This window comes from Dendrobates tinctorius, unplaced genomic scaffold, assembly GCF_039654945.1.
Source record: "Dendrobates tinctorius isolate UK_male_01 unplaced genomic scaffold, ASM3965494v1 ptg000223l, whole genome shotgun sequence".
NCBI lineage: Eukaryota > Metazoa > Chordata > Amphibia > Anura > Dendrobatidae > Dendrobates > Dendrobates tinctorius.
Window position 1 is genome coordinate 5,634,407 of NW_027361890.1, and position 21,351 is coordinate 5,655,757.

Consider the following 21,351-nt stretch of genomic DNA (forward strand, 5'->3'; position numbering starts at 1 on the left):
GTTCCCCTAAAGTATTAAGAAGTATTTCAGGCACAAAGAACAATGAGCTTCACATGTTTGGATTAATTATCTCTTTTTCCAGCCTTTTCTGACTATTTAAGACCCTCCCCAAACTTGTGAACAGCACTCATACATGGTCAACATGGGAAAGACAAAGGAGCATTCCAAGGCCATCAGAGACAAGATCGTGGAGGGTCACAAGGCTGGCAAGGGGTACAAAACCCTTTCCAAGGAGTTGAGCCTACCTGTCTCAACTGTTGGGAGCATCATCCGGAAGTGGAAGGCTTATGGAACTACTGTTAGCCTTCCACGGCCTGGACAGCCTTTGAAAGTTTCCTCCCGTGCCGAGGCCAGGCTTGTCCGAAGAGTCAAGGCTAACCCAAGGACAACAAGGAAGGAGCTCCGGGAAGATCTCATGGCAGTGGGGACATTGGTTTCAGTCAATACCATAAGTAACGTACTCCACCGCAATGGTCTCCGTTCCAGACGAGCCCGTAAGGTACCTTTACTTTCAAAGCGTCATGTCAAGGCTCGTGTACAGTTTGCTCATGATCACTTGGAGGACTCTGAGACAGACTGGTTCAAGGTTCTCTGGTCTGATGAGACCAAGATCGAGATCTTTGGTGCCAACCACACACGTGACGTTTGGAGACTGGATGGCACTGCATACGACCCCAAGAATACCATCCCTACAGTCAAGCATGGTGGTGGCAGCATCATGCTGTGGGGCTGTTTCTCAGCCAAGGGGCCTGGCCATCTGGTCCGCATCCATGGGAAGATGGATAGCACGGCCAACCTGGAGATTTTGGCCAAGAACCTCCGCTCCTCCATCAAGGATCTTAAGATGGGTCATCATTTCATCTTTCAACAAGACAACGACCCAAAGCACACAGCCAAGAAAACCAAGGCCTGGTTCAAGAGGCAAAAAATCAAGGTGTTGGAGTGGCCTAGTCAGTCTCCTGACCTTAACCCAATTGAAAACTTGTGGAAGGAGCTCAAGATTAAAGTCCACATGAGACACCGAAAGAACCTAGATAACTTGGAGAAGATCTGCATGGAGGAGTGGGCCAAGATAACTCCAGAGACCTGTGCCGGCCTGATCAGGTCTTATAAAAGACGATTATTAGCTGTAATTGCAAACAAGGGTTATTCCACAAAATATTAAACCTAGGGGTTGAATAATAATTGACCCACACTTGTATGTTTAAAATTTATTAAAATTTAACTGAGCAACATAACTTTTTGGTTTGTAAGATTTATGCATCTGTTAATAAATCCTGCTCTTGTGTGAAGTTTGAAGGCTCTAAGGGTACCGTTACACCTAGCGACTCACCAGCGATCCCGACCAGCGATATGACGCGGTCAGGATCGCTGGTGAATCGCTAGGTGGTCGCTAGTGAGCTGCCACTCAGGCAGATCTCACCAGCGACATCGCTAGGGACGGGGATCGCTACTTACCTGTCAGACGCGGCGATCCTGCGTCCTCCCGCCCGGCTCCACGCGTCGCTCGTCGTCACAGCAGGAAGCGCCGCAGGAAGCTGATGACGAGAAATGGTCCAGCAGCTTCTCGCGCGATCAGCGATTAGCAGCGGGGGAGCCGGTCGGAGGTAAGTATCACATGCAGCGATATCGCTAGCAATATCGCTGCATCGTCACAAAATCGGTGACTTTACAGCGATATTGCTAGCGATATCGCAATGTGTAACGGGGGCTTAACTTATTTGCATCTTATCAAACCTGCTAAATCTGCAGGGGGTTGAATACTACTTGTAGGCACTGTATGTGAAAAGCCCGGACAACTCCTTTAACCTGCCCAATTCCAGGCTTGCTGAAGAATCCCCAGATAATCACTGATCTTCCACCAAATTTCACAGTGGGTGCAAGACACTGTGGCTTGTACGCCTCTCCAGGTCTCCGTCTAACCATTAGACAACCAGGTGTTGGGCAAAGCTAAAAATTAGACTCATCAGAGAAGATTACCTTACTCCAATCCTCTATGCTCCAATCCTTATGGTCTTTGGCAAACTTCAGCCTGGCTCTCCTTTGCTTCTCATTGATGAAAGGCTTTTTTCTAGCTTTACATGACTTGAGCCCTGCCTCTAGGAGCCTGTTACGAACGGTTCTTGTCGTGCACTTCACCCCAGGTCACTTGATGTTATCCTGCGGTTGCTGAGTGACATTCGAATAAGATGATAGTCATCCCGGTCAGTAGAGAGTCGTTTTCGCCCTCTGCAGCTTTGTTGTCCTCAATGTCTGCTGCTTTACCTTGCTGTAATGGACTGCCGTCTTGGAAATTTCAAGGATGGAGGCAACATGACGCTCATCCCTGTGCTAGTAAAGCCAGAATTGAGCCCTTCTTTTCCTCAATCAAGACTTTTCTTTTCAACTTCTTTGGCATGGTTAAAAGTTATTTTTTCATTCTCATTACTTTTGGGATATTACTAGCACTTGTTTTGCCATCCAGCTTGTCCTATTGCAATAGGATTGTGAACACCACAGCAGTGTTTTTTATACTTTCCTTCGTTAAATAAGATTTGGTTCAGGTGATCACCTAATCAGAAGCACATTAAGTAGAATGAGGTGTACTCTGGTTGGAATTCAACTGACACTGGAATGGAATGGCTGTCAGACATGTAGAGAAGCTGTCAGACATGTAGAGAAGCTGATTTTTATAAAACGGTGCAGCAGTCTCTTAATTTTTGCCAGCGCTGTATATAACTATAACCCAGGACAGGACCTATCAGCAGGTAATAATATAAATTCTAATGATATCGTGTTTAAATATACCAATCAGAATAAATAGCACCACATTGGCTTGATGGCAGTGAGAACTTTTTATAGCTATTAGCATATCAGTTGCCGGCATAATATTGTAACCTGGACAATACATATATATTACAATTGTGAGGTACACCTTTGACATTTAAAATGTATGCATGTATGTACCGTATGTATTCTGTGTATTTTATTTAACTAATAAACTCCAATCAATTTGGAATATTCACATTGTATGCCTGAATAGATAGATATAGATGTGTGTGAATATATTGTAGCGTAGCGCCTACTGTGTGTTGGGGAACACTCGCTTGGCAGCGGATTAACGTAGTCAGGCACGGTTTTTCACACAAAACAGTCCATACGGTTTAACATAGTCAGGCACGGTTTTTCACACAAAACAGTCCATACGGTTTATTTACACGTCATAAACCGCACGGTAAGCAAGGTTGCACATCACCAGCTTACACACAGTCCATTACTTCATCACATGTGGTTTTACAAAGCATTCACTAGTCCCGCCTGACTCTCCAGTCACCGGGTGACAGCACAGTTCAGAAACTGGCCATTGTCAATGCACATAGTTCTTTCCCCATAGCCGGGGTTACCTCTCAGGAGCTCCTGCTTCACAGGCTGACGCCTCGTCAGTCCAAGGTCCTCAACAGGACGGTACCTTTCTCAGTGTAGGGCCGTCCCAGGCTCTGCACATATATGTGGCCTGTCCGGATGCTATTCAGGACGTTCGTCCAACACCAAGGCCACCAGGTCCAAGGTCTCACAGCGTGCCCTTCAGGAAGTTCATCCACTCCCGGGACCTTCCAATACAGACCTTCCAGGACCTAGCACTCTGAACAATTCAGGTTCATACACTCTGACCATGTGACCACACCTCAGGTCACATTATATGGTTGTAACCACCCCCATGGATGGGCGGTGCATGTGTGGTTAGTCAATTCCCGCTCAGCTCTCTGACTAACCCTATAAGCCCCCCTTATAAGCAAACACAACAAACACTTGTGGAACTATCAGTCCCAGCATAACCATATCATTTTGAGCTTACAGCACAGAAGACCTCTGTGACACATACCGGCCATTTACAATAATGCCAGTCCCTAATTTACCATCATAATTATGCCTCCAAGCGCATCCTGAAGCGCACACACAGCGCCCCCTAACTGTAACATCACAATATGTATATATACATACATTCAGACATTTCGATCTATTGTATATTTCAAAGTAATATCTATTATAGAATAGATTACCATTTTGGACCCCTTATATAAGTCTGCAGTTTTAATTAGGAAATATACAGAAGATCAGTGATGAACTCTCTTTAAGACAGGCTGTGAGGTGTGAAGGAGGCATGCATGTATTCGGTACACAGAAAGAGTGGAACAGATTTAGTAAAATATGAGATGTATGAAGGCCACAATACAGGTGAATATCCAGATAGAATTTAAGCGTTAACGTTTTTATGCCTTTTTTATATAATCAGCTTTTAGATGAAAGCTCCCGCTGATCTGATATATGGCCTTGAAAATGAGCCTTGCTTGCTGAAACCTGGAACTAGTGATTTATGTGAAAGTGGTTTGCTGCCAAATGCTGTTGGCAATCTATTATCTCACACTTCCTCCTCAATACAGAGTGTGTGATCGCTGCATCATAATTCAGCATAAAAACCTCAGTTAATATAACGGAGCCAATAGCCTCCACCCCACCGTATGGATATACGTCTAGCGCAGGCTTTCTGACCATGGAGTAGTGGCCACAGAACCAGTCCATCAGGTGCAAAATACACTGCAGAGACAAGGGAAACCTATGCATATATGTTATGTGTGTTTCAATATTATCAAACGTGTAAAAAGGAAATTGCATTGCAATTTGATCATTAAAAAAATGCTAAAATATTTTCTGTTTTAATTTAAACCAGTGACACAGACTCACTGATTTCTATAGGAGTGTTATGGACATGCTCTGTGACCTGTGCAGAGAGGTCTATGCAGACAAGAGGAGAAGGTGAGCTGTTATCCTACGTGATATATTATACTGTTATTTATATCACATGCAGGTGCTTCTCACAAAATATCATCAAAAACATAATTTATTTCAACTCTTCAATACAAAAAGTGAAACTCATATTATATAGAGTCACTACAAACAGAGTGATCTATTTCACCTACTTAATTCTGTTAATGTTGATGATTATGGCTTACAGCCAATGAAAACCCAAAAGTCATTGTCTCAGTAAGTTTAGAATACTTTATAACATCAGCTTGAAAACATTATTTCAAAATTCGAAATGTTGGCCTACTGAAATGTATGTTCAGCAAATGCACTCAATATTTGGTTGGGGTTCCGATTGCATCAATTCCTGCATCAATGCGGCGTGGCATGGAGGCCATCAGCCTGTGGCACTGCTGAGGTGTTATGGAAGCCCAAGTTGCTTTGATAGCAGCCTCCAGCTCCTCTGAATTGTTGGGTCTGGTGTCTCATCTTCCTCTTGACAATACCCCATAGATTCTCTATGGAGTTAAGGTCAGACAAATTTGCTGGCCAATCAAGCACAGTGATGCTGTTTTTAGGGTGTGTGCACACTAGGGTGACCGGATCTCTTATGGGGGGAAAAAAAATGTCGGAATCTTGTTCGTCTGGACCCCACAAAACGATTCCCCTTTCCAGATATTGAGATAGCCAAAATTTGAGCTCGATCAAACGACGTTAACCCGTGCAGCTCGTTGCTCAAAGTTTGAAAAAATCCAAATTTTTGGACAAAAAGCTGACATATGGAGCCATAACTCCAGAATGGTAAATAATAAAAACACGCTTAACCCCTTAACGACCGCCGATACGCCTTTTAACGGCGGTAATTAAGGGTACTAAAACCACAGCGCCGTTAATTCACGGCGCTGTGATTTAAGTGAATAGCGCCCCCCAGTGTCGGATTTTCTCCGGGGTCTCGGCTGCCAGGGGTAGCCGAGACCCCAGAGAACATGAATCAGTCAGTTTTTACCGACCCCCGCTTTTGTGATCGCCGTTATTAACCCTATAACGGCAACCGCAAAAAAAAAAAAAGCCGCGATTTTACATTTAATTTCTCTCTCCTCTGATGTGTTCGCACATCAGAGGAGAGAGAAATAGGGTCCCCGATCCCCCCCCGGTACCTCCGTCCCCTCCCGGTGGTCCCACGTCCCGCCGGCATCCTCCGATGGGCGCCGCCATCTTGAAAATGGCGGGCGCATGCGCAGTGCGCCCGCCGGGAATCTGCCGGCTCCAGCTGGCAGATTCCATTCATTATTTTGATCACTATGATAAACGATCATAGTGATCAAAATAAAAAAAATAGTACATAACCCCCCCGTTTATCACTCCCTTATATAGGCCAATATAATGAAATAAAGAAAATATTTTTTTTTTTCAGTTTTCCATTAGGGTTAGGGTAGGGTTAGGGCTAGGGTTAGGGTAGGGTTAGGGCTAGGGTTAGGGTAGGGTTAGGGTTGGGCTAGGGTTAGGGTTGGGCTAGGGTTAGGGTTGGGCTAGGGTTAGGGTTGGGCTAGGGTTAGGGTTGGGCTAGGGTTAGGGTTGGGCTAGGGTTGGGCTAGGGTTAGGGTTGGGCTAGGGTTAGGGTTGGGCTAGGGTTGGGCCACGACTAGGGTTAGAATTAGGGTTAGGGCGAACTAGAATTAGGGTTAGAATTAGGATTAGGGTTGGGATTAGGGTTAGGGTTAGGGTTGGAGCAAGAATTGAGGGGTTTCCACTATTTGCCAACTTTGGGGGTCTAAAAATTGGGGTCTAGAAAATCACTTTTGTGGAAATAAAAAAAGACTTTATTTTCACGGCTCTGCGTTTATAAACTTTTGTGAAGCGCTTGGGGGTTCAAAGTGCTCACCACACATCTAGATAAGTTCATTAGGGGGTCTAATTTCCAAAATGGGGTCACTTGTGGGGGGTTTCCACTGTTTAGGCCCATCAGGGGCTCTGCAAGCGCAACATGATGCCCGCAGACCATTCCATCAAAGTCTGCATTCCAAAATGGCACTCCTTCCCTTCCGAGCTCTCCCATGCGCCCAAACAGTGGTTCCCCCCCACATATGGGGTATCGGCGTACTCAGGACAAATCGCATAACAACTGTGCGGGTATGATTTCTCCTGTTACCCTTGTAAAAAATAAAAATTTGGGGGCGAAAAGATCTTTGTGGAAAAAAATAGATTTCTTATTTTCACGGCTCTACGTTATAAACTTCTGTGAAGCCCTTGGGGGTTCAAAGTGCTCACCACACATCTAGATAAGTTCCTTAATGGGTCTAGTTTCCAAAATGGGGTCACTTGTTGGAGGTTTCCACTGTTTAGGCACATTAAGGGCTCTCCGAACGCAACATGGCATCCGATCTCAATTCTAGCTAATTCTGCATTGAAAAAGTCAAACGGCACTCCATCCCTTGCGAGCTCTGCCGTGTGCTGAAAAAGTGGTTTACCCCCACATATAGGGTATCGGCGTATTCAGGAGAAATTGTACAACAAATTTTGTGGTTGATTTTCTCTTTTAACACTTGTGAAAATAAAAAAAATTGGTTCTGAAGTAAATTTTTTGCAAAAAAAAGTTAAATGTTAATTTTTTCCTTCCACATTGCTTTAGTTCCTGTGAAGCACTTAAAGGGTTAATAAACTTCTTGAATGTGGTTTTGAGCACCTTGAGGGGTCTAGTGTTTAGAATGGTGCCACTTTTGGGTATTTTCTGTCATGTACACCCCTCAAAATGACTTTAAATATGATGTGGTCCCTAAACAAAAATGGTTTTGTAAATTTTGTTGTAAAAATGAGAAATCGCTGGTCAACTTTTAACCCTTATAACTTCCTAACAAAAAAAAATTTTGCTTCCAAAATTGTGCTGATGTAAAGTAGACATGTGGGAAATGTTATTTATTAAGAAATTTGTGTGACACATCTCTCTGATTTGAGGGCATAAAAATTTAAAGTTTTAAAATTGCAAAATTTTCAAAATTTTCGCCATATTTCCATTTTTTTCATAAATAAAACACAAGACTTATCGAAGAAATTTTACCACTAATATGAAGTACAATATGTCACGAAAAAACAGTCTTAGAATCAGCGGGATCCATTAAAGCGTTCCAGAGTTATAACCTCATAAATGGACAGTGGTCAGAATTGTAAAAATTGTCCTGGTCATTAAGCTGCAAACTGGCTCTGTCGCTAAGGGGTTAATATCTCAAAAGAAAGAGAATGTTGTTCTTCAAAATTTATATGTTACACACAGGGTGCATGTAATTTCTATTTTAGGGATGGTGATTTTACTTCAGCGTACAACCGACCTTTTATTTATTCAGTTTAGTTTCTAAAGTGCCTTTGAGCTGGTTAGATCGAACAAGTATCCAGTGAAGATATTTTAACGTTTTTTTTAAATTTTCCAAGTGTGTGTGTTATTGTTTTTATAGCTATTATTATTATTATTATTATTATTATTATTATTTATTGTTATAGCGCCATTTATTCCATGGCGCTTTACATGTAAGGAGGGGTACATAATAAAAGTACAATAATCTTAAACAATACAAGTCATAACTGGTACAGGAGGAGGGAGGACCCTGCCCGCGAGGGCTCACAATCTACAAGGGATGGGTGATAATACAGTAGGCGAGGGTAGAGCTGGTCGTGCAGCGCTTTGGTCGATCGGTGGTTACTGCAGGTTATAGGCTTGTCGGAAGAGGTGGGTCTTCAGGCTCTTTTTGAAGGTTTCGATGGTAGGTGAGAGTCTGATATGTTGTGGTAGAGAGTTCCAGAGTAGGGGTGATGCGCGATATTATAGTATTATTTTAAAAGATATTTGAAAATATTTTATTGAAATTAAAGTTTGTAATATATTTTGTTTCGTTTTTCTAGTTAACTGTTATTTACCTATTGGACTCTGAAATGGCTTTCACATCAGGTGTACAAAGCCGGAACAAGGATAAATTATTTCTTGTGGGCTATCCCATTCACCAGATCACCGGTTGTAAACTACCCTCAAATCGTCAAGTCTTATGTGCTTTATTTTATAATTTACGTACTGTGAAATTAACTGTAAGAGAATCAGCAAAACTGACCATACGAGAAGTGTTCATTTTTTGGGGGAAAGCTCGAATCCCGACTAAACATGAGCAAGATGCAATTACTAAGCTGGAAAAACTTCACGCCGAGTGGAGAAGTCTTCAAAAAGACCGGAAGAAAACATCGGAAACGGCCAAGAACAAATTTAAACAGTTTGTTGAAAAGTTGAATGATCTCTTTAATATTGCTCAACAAGATGCCTTTGCTCTGATGAAATTGGAAGAAGATAAGGCATTTCTCGTGAAACAGAGGCAGAAGGGCCGCCCAGGTTCCATGGCTGGAGTGGATCTCAAGGTGTCTCGAGCTGAAGAAATCAAAGCGCAAAAGGAACTTGCAAAAATGAACCGACAAATCCAAGAAGAAACTTTTGATATTGGTGAGTTTATTTTATTATTATTCTAAAAAGTAGATAAACAAATAAGTAAATAGTTTCATTATAATTGAAAGAAAATTGCACATGAGAGCATCATTTGGCATCTTTATGATTGAGTTTATATTCTTAAAATAATACCTATTGATAATTAGAAGTAGGTAATTTAGTACCTATGTATTATTACTATTCTGCTAAAACGACAAGTTTTTATAGTCTTTTTTTTCTCTTTCTTTTGTTGCTTCTTAGAGACGGATGATGAAGACAAGCTTGAAGAAGGAAAAGAAGAAGAAGATACTGAAGAGGACAGCATCTACCAGGAACTTGAGAGCTTGGAGGAAATGGACATCCCTGAAGAAGCTGCAGAAGATCCAGGACCATCTGAGAGCAAGAGGATGAAAGTTTCATTTGCAAGGGGCGTTAAAGAGATTTTAAACATGAAATTATCCATTATGTTAGATCGATGTAAGGTATCCGACATAAATGCCACGAGAATTTTAATAGCTACTCTAGAAGCACTAAACCTTGACCCTCTTGAGTACAAAGTCTCGAAAACTTTATTACATTCTAGAAGGCAAATGTTCAGAGAACAATATACTAAAAAATTTTTAGATAAAGTAAACATTCCTGAAAAAGAGCCTGTGGTTGTCCATTGGGATGGTAAACTTTTACCGGGTGTTTTAAAACATGAGCAATGTGAGCGAATAGCTATTGCTATTTCATATGGCGAAAAGGAACAGCTGCTGGGAGTTCCTGTAACAGCAAGCAGCTCTGGAGAAGAGCAAGCCGTAGCCGTATATGAATGCCTACAGGAATGGGGTCTTCCCAACACCGTCAAGGCGATGTGCTTCGACACTGCAGCATCGAACATGGGAAGACTCAAAGGAGCATGCGTCCTATTGGAGCAAATGTTAGGAAGAGAATTGCTACACCTAGCTTGCCGTCACCATATCTTGGAAATTGTGTTAAGAGGCATATTCGACACAAAAATGGGATCAACCACTGGACCTCATCGAGACATTTTCAAAAGATTCCTCACTGCGTGGCCCAAGATAGACAAAGGAAAATACTGCACAGGTATCAGTGACAATCTAATACAAAAGCAGCTAACTCCAGAAGTAATTGCAAATGTTACTGCTGAATTCGAGACCAAATTAACTGAGAGCCACCCCAGAGATGACTACAAGGAACTGTTGCAGTTGGTTCTCGTATTTGTTGGATCACTAGACGGCAATGTTGTGGGTTTTAGAACTCCAGGAGCCATTCATCACGCTAGGTGGATGGCAAAGGCTATTTACTGCTTAAAAATGTTCATTTTTCGTCAATTTAAGATGTCTAAAGAAGAAGAAAGTTCTGTGCGTGCCATTTCTGTTTTCCTAGTTAAAATTTATTGTAAAGCTTGGTTCAATGCTCCAAAAGCTCATCTTGCGCCAAAGCAAGATTTAGGTATTTTGCATAGTCTGTTAGACTATAAAGAATGTGACAACGACATTACAGAAATAGCCCTGACCAAATTTTCGAACCATTTGTGGTATTTGAATGCAGAGTTGGTGGGATTATCGTTTTTTGATCCCACCATTACAGACAATGAAAAGTTGTTAATGGCTAATAAATTGCTCAGTAGCACAGATGAACCATCAGAGCACGCTAGGGTTGTAAATCCAAAAGTTAGGAAAGAAAAATTAAAAGACGTAGTTGATGGAGGATTGGTAAATTTACTTACCAAAGAAACATTTACATTCTTTGACCGATTTAATATAAAAACAGATTTCCTAAGACAAAATCCAAACACCTGGTCTCAAAATAATGACTTCCAAGAAGGATTGAAAATTGTCAAAACATTAAAAGTAGTTAATGATTTGGCTGTGCGTGGTGTTAAATTAATAACCGACTTTAACGACCTTCTGACGAAAGATGAAGAACAAAAGCAATATGTCCTGCAAGTTGTAAGCAAATGCCGAGCATTATATTCTGACATTTCAAAAACTACTTTAACAAAAGCTCTAGAATAGATTAGATAACTATGTAAAATTATCAACTCATGTAGGTACTACGTCTGTATCTTTTCTGTGTGTTTTGTATGTATTATATACCTCATTTTTTTATTTTAAAATAAAAAATCTCATTAGACTTATCAGTATTACTTGTTTTTTTTGTTATATTTCTACTTTAAACTCAAAAATATACCAAAAAAAACCCCAAATTTATCACTTAATAACAAAATATACGAAGTATGCTCCATTGCTCCTAGTGGTACCAGGTCACGTTCTTGGGGCTAAAAGCTGTTGTAACTCAGTTTGACTTAAAATAACAACAATTATGTATAAAATATAAATTTTGAAGAACAACATTAGCTTTCTTTTGAGATATTAAGCGTGTTTTTAATTATTTACCGTTCTGGAGTTATGGCTCCATATGTCAGCTTTTTGGCCAAAAATTTGGATTTTTTCAAACTTTGAGCGACGAGCGGCACGGGTTAACGTCGTTTGATCGAGCTCAAATTTTGGCTATCTCAATATCTGGAAAGGGGAATCGTTTTGTGGGGTCCAGACGGACAAAATTCCGACATCGATTTTTTTGTGGTCACCCTAGTGCACACGCTGCGGATTCTGCTGCGGATCTGCAGCAGTTTCTGCTGCGTTGTACAGTACCCTTATACCCTATGGAAAAAAAAAAAAAAACGCTGTGCAGACGCTGCGGAATTTTCCGCATGGATTTGCTGCAGTTTCAAAACCGCAGAAAGAATTGACATGTCAGGTCTTTCTGCGGATTCCGCTGCGGTTTGCCATCTCCTCCTCCTCTGACCTGCGGATTTTACAAAATCCGCACGGACAAATCCGCAGAGCAATCCGCAGCGTGTGCACGTACCCTTAAACCAGGTATTGGTACTTTTGGCAGTGTGGACAGGTGCCAAGTCCTGCTGGAAAATGACATTTCCATCTCCAAAAAGCTTATCGACAGAGGGAAGCATGAAGTACTCTAAAATGTCTTGGTAAACAGCTGCGCTGACTTTGGTCTTGATAAAACACAGTGGACCTACACCAGCAGATGACATGGATCCCCAAACCATCACTAATTGTGGAAACTTCACACTAGACCTCCAGTAGCTTGGATTGTCTGTCTCTCCACTCTTCCTCCAGACTCTAGGACCTTGATTTCCAAATGAAATGCAAAACTTACTTTCATCTGAAAACAACACCTTGGACCACTGAGGAACACTCCAGTTCTTTTTCTCCTTGGCCCAGGTAAGACGCTTCTGGTGTTGTCTATTGGTCATGAGTGGCTTGACACAAGAAATGCGACACTTGTAGCCCATGTCCTGGATACGTCTGTGTGTGGTGGCTCTTGAGGCAATGACTCCAGCAGCAGTCCACTCCTTTTGAATCTCCCTCAAATTTTTGAATGGCCTTTTATTAATTAACAATCCGTTCAAGGCTGCAGTTATCCTGGTGGTTTGTGCTGCACCTTTCTCTATCTCACTTTTTCCTTCTACTCAACTTTCCATTGATATGCTTGGATACAGCAATCTGTGAACAGCCAACGTCTTTGGCAATGACCTTTTGTGGCTTATCCTCCTTGTAGAGTGTGTCAATGACTGCATTCTGGACATCTGTCAAGTCAGCAGTCTTCCCCATGATTGTGGCGCCTACTGAAACAGGCTAAGGGACCTTTTCAAATGCTTAGGAAGACTTTGCAGGTGTTTTTTGTTAATTATTCTAATTTACTAAGATAATGACTTTTGGGTTTTCATTGGCTGTAAGCCATAATCATCAAGATTAACAGAAATAAACACTTGAAATAGATCACTTGTTTTGTAATGACTATATAATATACGAGTTTCACTTTTAGTATTGAAAAACTGAAATAAATTAACTTTCTGATTATATTCTAATTTTGTGAAAAGCACCTGTGTATATATATGAACATATATAAAACATTTCATTGCATCTTTGTCTGTGAAGAGGTGACTATTGAAAAGTGATCTGTACAATACATCAAATGTCATTCTATTGTGAGCAAACAAAAATAGTAAATAAGTGTACTCATCAGGAAATAATAATTATTTCCCTATATACAATGCTCAAAAAAATTAAGGAAACACTTAAACAACACAATGTAACTCCAAGTCAATTACACTTCTGTGAAATCAACCTGTCCAGCTATGAGGCAACAGTGATTGTGAATCAATTTTTCCTGCTGTTGTGCAAATAGAACAGACAACAGGTAGAAATAATAGGCAATTATAGCAAGACAACCCATGTAAAGGAGTGATTCTGCAGGGGGTGACCACAGACCTTTTCTCTGTTCTCCTTATTTTTGGCTGTTTTGATCACTTTTGCATTTTGTCAATGCTCTCACCTCTAAGGTACAATAGCATGCGGTGGTTATCTACAACTCACAGAAGTCGCTCAGGTAGTGCAGCTCATCTAGGATGGCACAACAATGTCAGCTGTGGCAAGAAGGGTAGCTGTGTCTGTCAGCACAGTGTCCACAGCACGGAGCAGATACCAGGAGACAGGGCAGTGCACCAGGTGATGCGGAGGGGGCCGTAGGAGGGTAACTACCCAGCAGCAGGACCGCTACCGCCTTCTTTATGCAAGGAGGAAGAGGAGGAGCAGTGCCAGAGCCCTGCAAAATGACCTCCAGCAGTCCACTAACATCCATGTGACTCCATGAGGGCCCGCCGCCCACAACTGGGTGATGAGCTTGCAGCCCAACACCGTGCTGAGCGATTGGGACTTGCCAAAAAACACCAAGTTTGCTACATTCGACTGTGCTCTTCACGGATGACAGCAGGTTCACACTAAGAAGCACATGTGACAGACGTGACAAGTCTGGAGACGCCGTGGAGAATGTTCTGCTGCCTGCAACATCTTCCAGTGTGACTGGTTTGGCAGTGGGTCAGTAAAGGTGTAGGGAGGCATTTCTTTGGAGGGCCGCACAGCACTCCATGTGCTAGCCAGAGGTAGCCTGACTGCAATTAGGTACCAGGATGAGATCCTCAGACCCGTTGTGAGACCATATGCAGATGCACTGGGCCCTGGGTTCCTTCTGATACATGACAATGCTAAGCCTCATGTGGATGAAGTGTATTAGCAGATCCTGATGAAGGCATTCAAGATATGGCCTGGCATGCCCGTTCCCCAGACCTGAAACCAATCGAGAACATCTTGGACATCATGTCTCATTCCATCCACCAATGCCACATTGCACCACAGACTGTTCAGAAGTTGATTGATGCTTTAATTCAGGTCTAGGAGGAGGTCCCTCAGAAGAACATCAGGAGCATGCCAAGGCGTTGTAGGGAGGTCATATAGGCACATGGAATCGACACACTACGTAGAATCATTTCCATGTCTTGAGGCATATCCACTGAAGTTGGATCAGCCTGTAATTTGATTTTCCACTTTGATTTTGAGTATCATTCCAAATCCAGACCTCAGCGGGATAGTATTAACTTTGATTTGCATTACCGTATATACTCAAGTATAAGCCAACCCCCCCTAATTTTGCCACAGAAAACTGGGAAAACTTATTGACTCGAGTATAAGCCTAGGGTGGGAAATGCTCCATAGATTATTCCCCCATATGGTGTCCCCAGAAGAAGCTCCATAGATTATTCCCCCATATGCTGACCCCATAAGAAGCTCCTTAGATAATTCCCTCATATGCTGACCCCATAAGAAGCTCCTTACATTAATCCCCCATATACTGACCCCATAAGAAGCTCCTTAGATTATTCCCCCATATGCTGACCCCATAAGAAGCTCCTTAGATTATTCCCCCATATGCTGACCCCATAAGAAGCTCCTTAGATTATTCCCCCAGGTGCTGCTGCATGTAAAAATAAAAAAAACGACATACCTCTCCGTCGCTGGGTGTCAGATACTCACCTGTCCTGCGTCCATGGCTGCTCACCGCTATCTGCCACGCCATCGGTCAGTGACGTTCAGACTGCAGGGGGCGCGGCGCGCACTAATCACGTCACCGCGCCCTCTGCTGTCTGAAGTCACTGACCGATGACAGACAGCAGCAAACAGCCATGGACGCAGGACAGGCCAGTATCGCTATACTTACCCGTCCTGACGCTGTCTCTTGAGCCCCCAGCTTCTCCGCGCTCTCTCTTCCTGCCTTCAGCGGTCACGTGGTACCGCTCATTAAAACTCATGAATATGCGCATATTCATGAGTTTTAATGAGCGGTACCACGTGACTGCTGAAGGCAGGAAGAGAGCGCGCGGAGAAGCTGGGGGATCAAGAGACAGCGTCAGGACGGGTAAGTATGGCCTGACACCCCCGCCCCCCCCGGTGTATATGACTCGAATATAAGCCCAGAGGGGGACTTTCAGCCCAAAAAAATGGGCTGAAAATCTCGGCTTATATTCGAGTATATACGGTAATTATTTTTATGTTCTCAATGCATACCACTATGTAGTGAATAAAGATTTTCAACTGGAATATTTCATTTACTGATATCAGGGATGAAGTATTTTAGTGTTCCCTTTATTTTTTTGAGCAGGGTATATTCAGCATAGTGCCGCTCTTCTCTTAGAAATATATGAATATATTGATAACTGTGTGGAAACAGTTGAGGGGTGTGCCTGCTTAGACTGACACTGACCAATGAATGACAATATTGTGCAGGGACAAACCCCTATAAAGAGAGCAGAACACTTAGTTGTCCATTTATTCATTGTTTGCTTCTCTCCAGGTGTTTTTCATTTTCCAGTTTTAGTTTACCCGATCACATTCTGGGTGGGGTTTTATATGTTCATGCTTCAATGCATTTCCTTGCTGGCTATACCTCTTAGTAGATGTGTATTCAGGTGTTCCAGCTCTTCAGCTAAAAGGGTTTACCTTGCTAAGTAAAGTCCAGTTGTATTCTTGCAGTGAGTCTGTTTGCTTATCCTCCCAGCACATTTTCCTTTTACCATTGTCAACTTCCCAGAAATGTACTTGTTGCTTTTATTTTTGGTTCTCCTTAGGTTTCCCTCTCTACCCTATATGAATGTCTTGTAGCTTCTCACTCTGAATATTCGAATCTTACAGCACACCTTCCTATCCCCTTGTTGGTGGTGTGTTGCGGTCTCCTCGCTAGTTCCTCAGGTGGTACAAAAAAACCTCGAGATGAGAGAGTTAGGTCTGAGTTGGTGTTGTGCGGCTAGGGCCTTTCTTGTCTGTACAGGGACCACTTGGGTGTTGGTGCGGCATTTTTCGTGTGCGAGTGTGTACACCAATTCATCATTTGCAATTTTTTAAGTCACTTTTCATTTTTGTTTTAATCATATGGACGTTTTCTGCACAAAATTCAGAAAAATATTGCATGTAGTTCAAGAATTTTTCCACAAAACATAAAAACGGACATACCATAAATACTCGATTATAAGCCGAGATTTTCAGCCCATTTTTTTCGGCTGAAAGTCCCCCTCTCGGCTTATATTCGAGTCATATGCACCAGGGGGTCAGAGGGGGAGGGGGGCGGGAGTGTCAGGTCATACTTACCCGTCCTGGCGCTGTCTCTTCAGCCCCCAGCTTCTCCGCAATCTCCCTTCCTATCCTTCAGCGGTCACATGGTACCGCTCATTAAACTCATGAATATGCGCATATTCATGAGTTTTAATGAGCAGTACCACATGACCGCTGAAGGCAGGAATTGAGATCCCGGAGAAGCTGGGGGCTGAAGAGACAGCGCCAGGACGGGTAAGTATAGCGATACTCACCTGTCCTGCGTCCATGGCTGCTTGCTCCTGTCTGGCATGTCATCTGTCAGTGACGTTCAGACAGCAGACGGCGCGGTGACGTGGTTAGTGCGCGCCACGCCCCCTGCAGTCTGAACATCACTGACAGATGACATGCCAGACAGCAGCAAGCAGCTATGGACGCAGGACAGGTGAGTATCTCAGGTGCCAGCAGTGACACCGACACCTGGCCCCCAGCGAAGGAGAGGTGAGTATGTCATTTTTTTTTATTTTTAAATGCAGCAGCAGCGGCAGCACATGGGGCCATAATCTATGGAGCATCTTATGGAGGCAGCATATGGGGGAATAATCTATGGAGCATCTTATGGGGGCAGCATATGTGGGCATAATCTATGGAGCATCTTATGGGGGCAGCATATGGGGGAATAATCTATGGAGCATCTTATGGGGGCAGCATATGGGGGCATAATCTATGGAGTATCTTATGGGGGCATAATCTATGGAGCATCTTATGGGGCCATTATTAACCTTTGTGCAGCATTATATGGGGTGTATATTGTATAGAGCATCTTATGGAGCTATCATGAACTGTATGGAGCATTATATGGGGCTCCTGATTCAATATGGATATTCAAAAACATTTAACCTACTGATGTCTCAATTAATTTTACTTTTCTTGGTATCTATTTTTATTTTTTAACTTCATCAGTAGCTGCTGCATTTTCCACCCTAGGCTTATACTCGAGTCAATAAGTTTTCCCAGTTTTTCATGGCAAAATTGGGGGGGGGGGTCGGCTTATACTCGAGTATATATGGTATCTTTAACCTGTTTTGTGACTTTTTAAGGCAAAAAGTCATATGTTGTGCTAAAATGAGGCAAAAAATTAGCCAATATTCCAGACGTACAAAAAATCCCTCCAAGGAAGGGACTATAGTACATTTGTAAAAAGTGGCAAATGTTGAATTAGGTGAAAACATCTGGAAACCCTAATCTACGCCAATAATTATGAGCTAAAAAATAAAAATGTAGAAACAAAATTACACAAAAAAATTACAAAAAAAAGGCACAAATGGAAAGATAACTATAATACTAACAAAGAGAAGGAACAAAACATTAAAAAAAACTTGACAGAAGTAGACACTAATGACAGAACAAATTGGGTTCTAAGTATTTACACAAAATAATAAAAATCAGGAAGTCTAAGAGGTCCTTTTTAAAGGGAATGTTTTACCAGGTTTTTGCTACACAACCTGAGAGCAGCATAATAGAGAGAGGCCCTGATTGCAGTAAATTATCACTTACTGAGCTGCTTACTGTCATTTGATAAAAATCGCAGTTTTATCTGCCACAGATCTACCAGTTCCTGGAATGCTAAGCACTGTATAACCCCACCCACAGCACTGATTGAAAGCTTTCTCTGTACCAGTGTTTCCCAACTCCGGTCCTCAAGAGCCACCAACATGTCAGGTTTCAGGATTTCCTTAAGCTCCCGTTACACACTGCGATATCGCTAGCAATATCGCTGTAAAGTCACCGATTTTGTGACATTACAGCGATATTACTAGCGATATCGCTGCATGTGATACTTACCTCCGACCGGCTCCCCCGCTGATCGCGCGAGAAGCTGCTGGACCATTCCTCGTCGGCCACTTCCTGCGGCGCTTCCTGCTGTGACGATGAGCGACGCGTGGAGCCGGGCGGGAGGACGTCAGGATCGCCGCGTCTGACATGTAAGTAGCGATCCCCGTCCCCAGCGATGTCGCTAGTGAGATCTGCCTGTGTGGCAGCTCACTAGCGACCACCTAGCGATGCACCAGTGATCCTGACCGCGTCATATCGCTGGTCGGGATCGCTGGTCCATCGCTAGGTGTAACGGTACCCTTAGTATGGCCCAGGTGATAATTGCATCACCTGCACAGGCAAGAATTCCATCACCTCTGAAATACTAAGGAAATCCTGAAAACATGACCTGTTGGTGGCTCTTGAGGACTGGAGTTGGGGAACACTGCTCTGTACACTCTGCATAAGCAAAAACCCTTCCTCCAGTGGTGGGAGAGAGGTTACACAAAACTGGAGGAGTCCATAGCATGAGAAACCTGGTGTTAATCTGCTGTTGGTAAAATACTTATTGTATTGAAACTGAAACAAGCAGTCCAGTAGGTGACATCACTGGAATCAGGGTCTCTGCCCCTGCATCACATAGCTGTCAAATTAAATAGAAAGAAATAAAATAAAGGAGCTATTTAGACAGTCCCAAAAGCCAATTTTGCATTTTTAAGGCAATAGCAATAATGCCTTTCAAGGATTTAAAAATAGAAACTTCCAATACCCCCACTGTTCAGTAGAAAGACAAGACCACAAGACTAGAATTCCCTGGTCCTGCATTGCAGTAAAACGCCGCCATCCAACATTACGTGGTTTTGTCTGGTATTGCAGCCCAAACCCCATTCAAGAGAATAGATGGGAATACAGTGAAGTGTCGATTTGATACTGTGGGATCGGCACTCAATTGGTTCTGATCAGGTAAGGTAATCAGACAACGAGCCAGACATAAATTATTTCCTGCAGCTTTACCTGGACACATGAGAGAAGGCATCCAGCAGGACATTCTCAAATTCGCGTGTGAACTCCGGTCCCTTGCGCTTACTGTTCTGTATGACGTCGTTGGCCAAATACAGGAACGTCAGCTTTCGACTTGGCTTTGCTGGAAAATAAAGGGTTAATCTGCTAAGTGACTGAACAAGCGCAAGCTTATAACATAGTCAAACACCCACTGTAGAGGTGCACTCCGTAAAATCCTCATTTAGCATTTTATCCTACAGTTCCAGCTCCCCCTACATGAGAAGTTTGGAAACGCTCGCATAAATGGAAGGCGGCATTTTTCCCTTTAGTGCAGAGCAATAATAGTCCTTCTCTGGAAAACTCATTATTGTAGTCTATGTGCTGTAGTGGGAAATCTACATGGATGCCAAACGGCACACAAACAGATGTTTCCATTGCATAATGGGTGATCTATGCCAGTTATAAGAGCCTGCACAGATCTCGGGGACATTGGTGGCGCGGACTAGGAGAAAGTGTATTTTTCTATGTCTATACAGCCACACACATACCCACTTCCCTCGACACACCTACGGTAGAAATGAAAACCTCTATTGTTGCCATCGCTGTCTCCACGCACTAAACTGGAGAACGACGCACAATAGAACCGAGGTCGTTATAGCAAAGTGACTTCTTCTCTGGCTTTATGACTAACCAGCTTCATCTGTGAAAAAGATTTAGTGTCCCTTTAAAACGCACGTCTTTCAGACTTTAGAGCTAAAATTGCAATTCAGTTCTCAAAGGCATCGGAGCTCTTTGACTGCGATTAGCTCTCCATTTGTATTGTGATTATGCCGGATACAGCCATTTACAGAGATGGAGTCCAAGTGTCATGAATAGTACTTGATTCATCAAACATTACAGAATGATTGGAGCGATTGCATTACCAAGGCAACCTCCGGCAAATTACCCAACTGAGTGATATTAAGGGCCATTAGAATGAAAAATTATGTGTATGGAAGATCATACATATAATACGCACTGTTTGGCGCATTGCTCGCCTGAGCGGTCACTGAATACGTAAGTGTATTGAGGATTATTGTGCATTCATCAAGAAAGGTCAGGATGTCGGATACAGAAAAAGTATTTCCGAAGCGCTCTGATTTATTCACCCATTCTCACAAAAGATAGGAGGAGTGCAATGAATAGGAAATGCTTTATTCCCAATCCTGACCCTGAGGAGACCGTTATGATGCGCTCTGTATTGTATTAAAAAGCTGCCAAAAAAAGAAATGTAAGCAACAGAGACACAGTTAAACTTTATTACGCATTCCTTCCAATATCGTTTCCCTGCAAGGATTACTGGACTTGTATGGGGGGAGGAGGGTAGTGGTGCACACGTAGTATAGGGTCACCAGACATTGTGGCTGCACAGCACGGCCGAGATCCGTGTGCCAAAGATCACATGCAGTACCGCGACAATTTGTCGTCGAATCCCATGGTCGATAGATGGACAGCAGCAACTGTGGTGCAATCGCAACATCCGAGGTTGAAAAGGACTTTTGTAAAGACACACACTGATATAACCAAGGCTGTGGAGTCGGAGTCTTGTGAGTCAATGAAATTGAGATGTCGGAGTCAGAGGTTTGGCTTATTGACTCCACAGCCCTGGATGTAGCACCGAGTTTAGGCCCCAAGCACATGACTGCGTTATGGCACTGTACAAGGCCTGACTTGAGAAACCATAGAAGTATGTGCAGCACAATCAGTAAAAGCTTGAAATGTAAAGGGAATGTGTCACCAGGTATTTTGTCAACTAATTTCACAGCAGCCTAATGTAGAGAGAGACCCTGATTACAGCAA

General features: G+C 42.8%; 1 protein-coding gene across 1 annotated transcript in view; it reads right to left on the reverse strand.

Moving 5' to 3' along the window:
• RPRD1B (regulation of nuclear pre-mRNA domain containing 1B) overlaps window positions 1-21,351 on the reverse strand; it is a 124,504-nt gene that overhangs the window by 64,050 nt on the left and 39,103 nt on the right. The window contains exon 2 of the mRNA XM_073555272.1: window positions 19,525-19,654. Coding sequence (XP_073411373.1) covers window positions 19,525-19,654 — 130 coding nt within the window. The remainder of the gene's footprint in view (window positions 1-19,524; window positions 19,655-21,351) is intronic.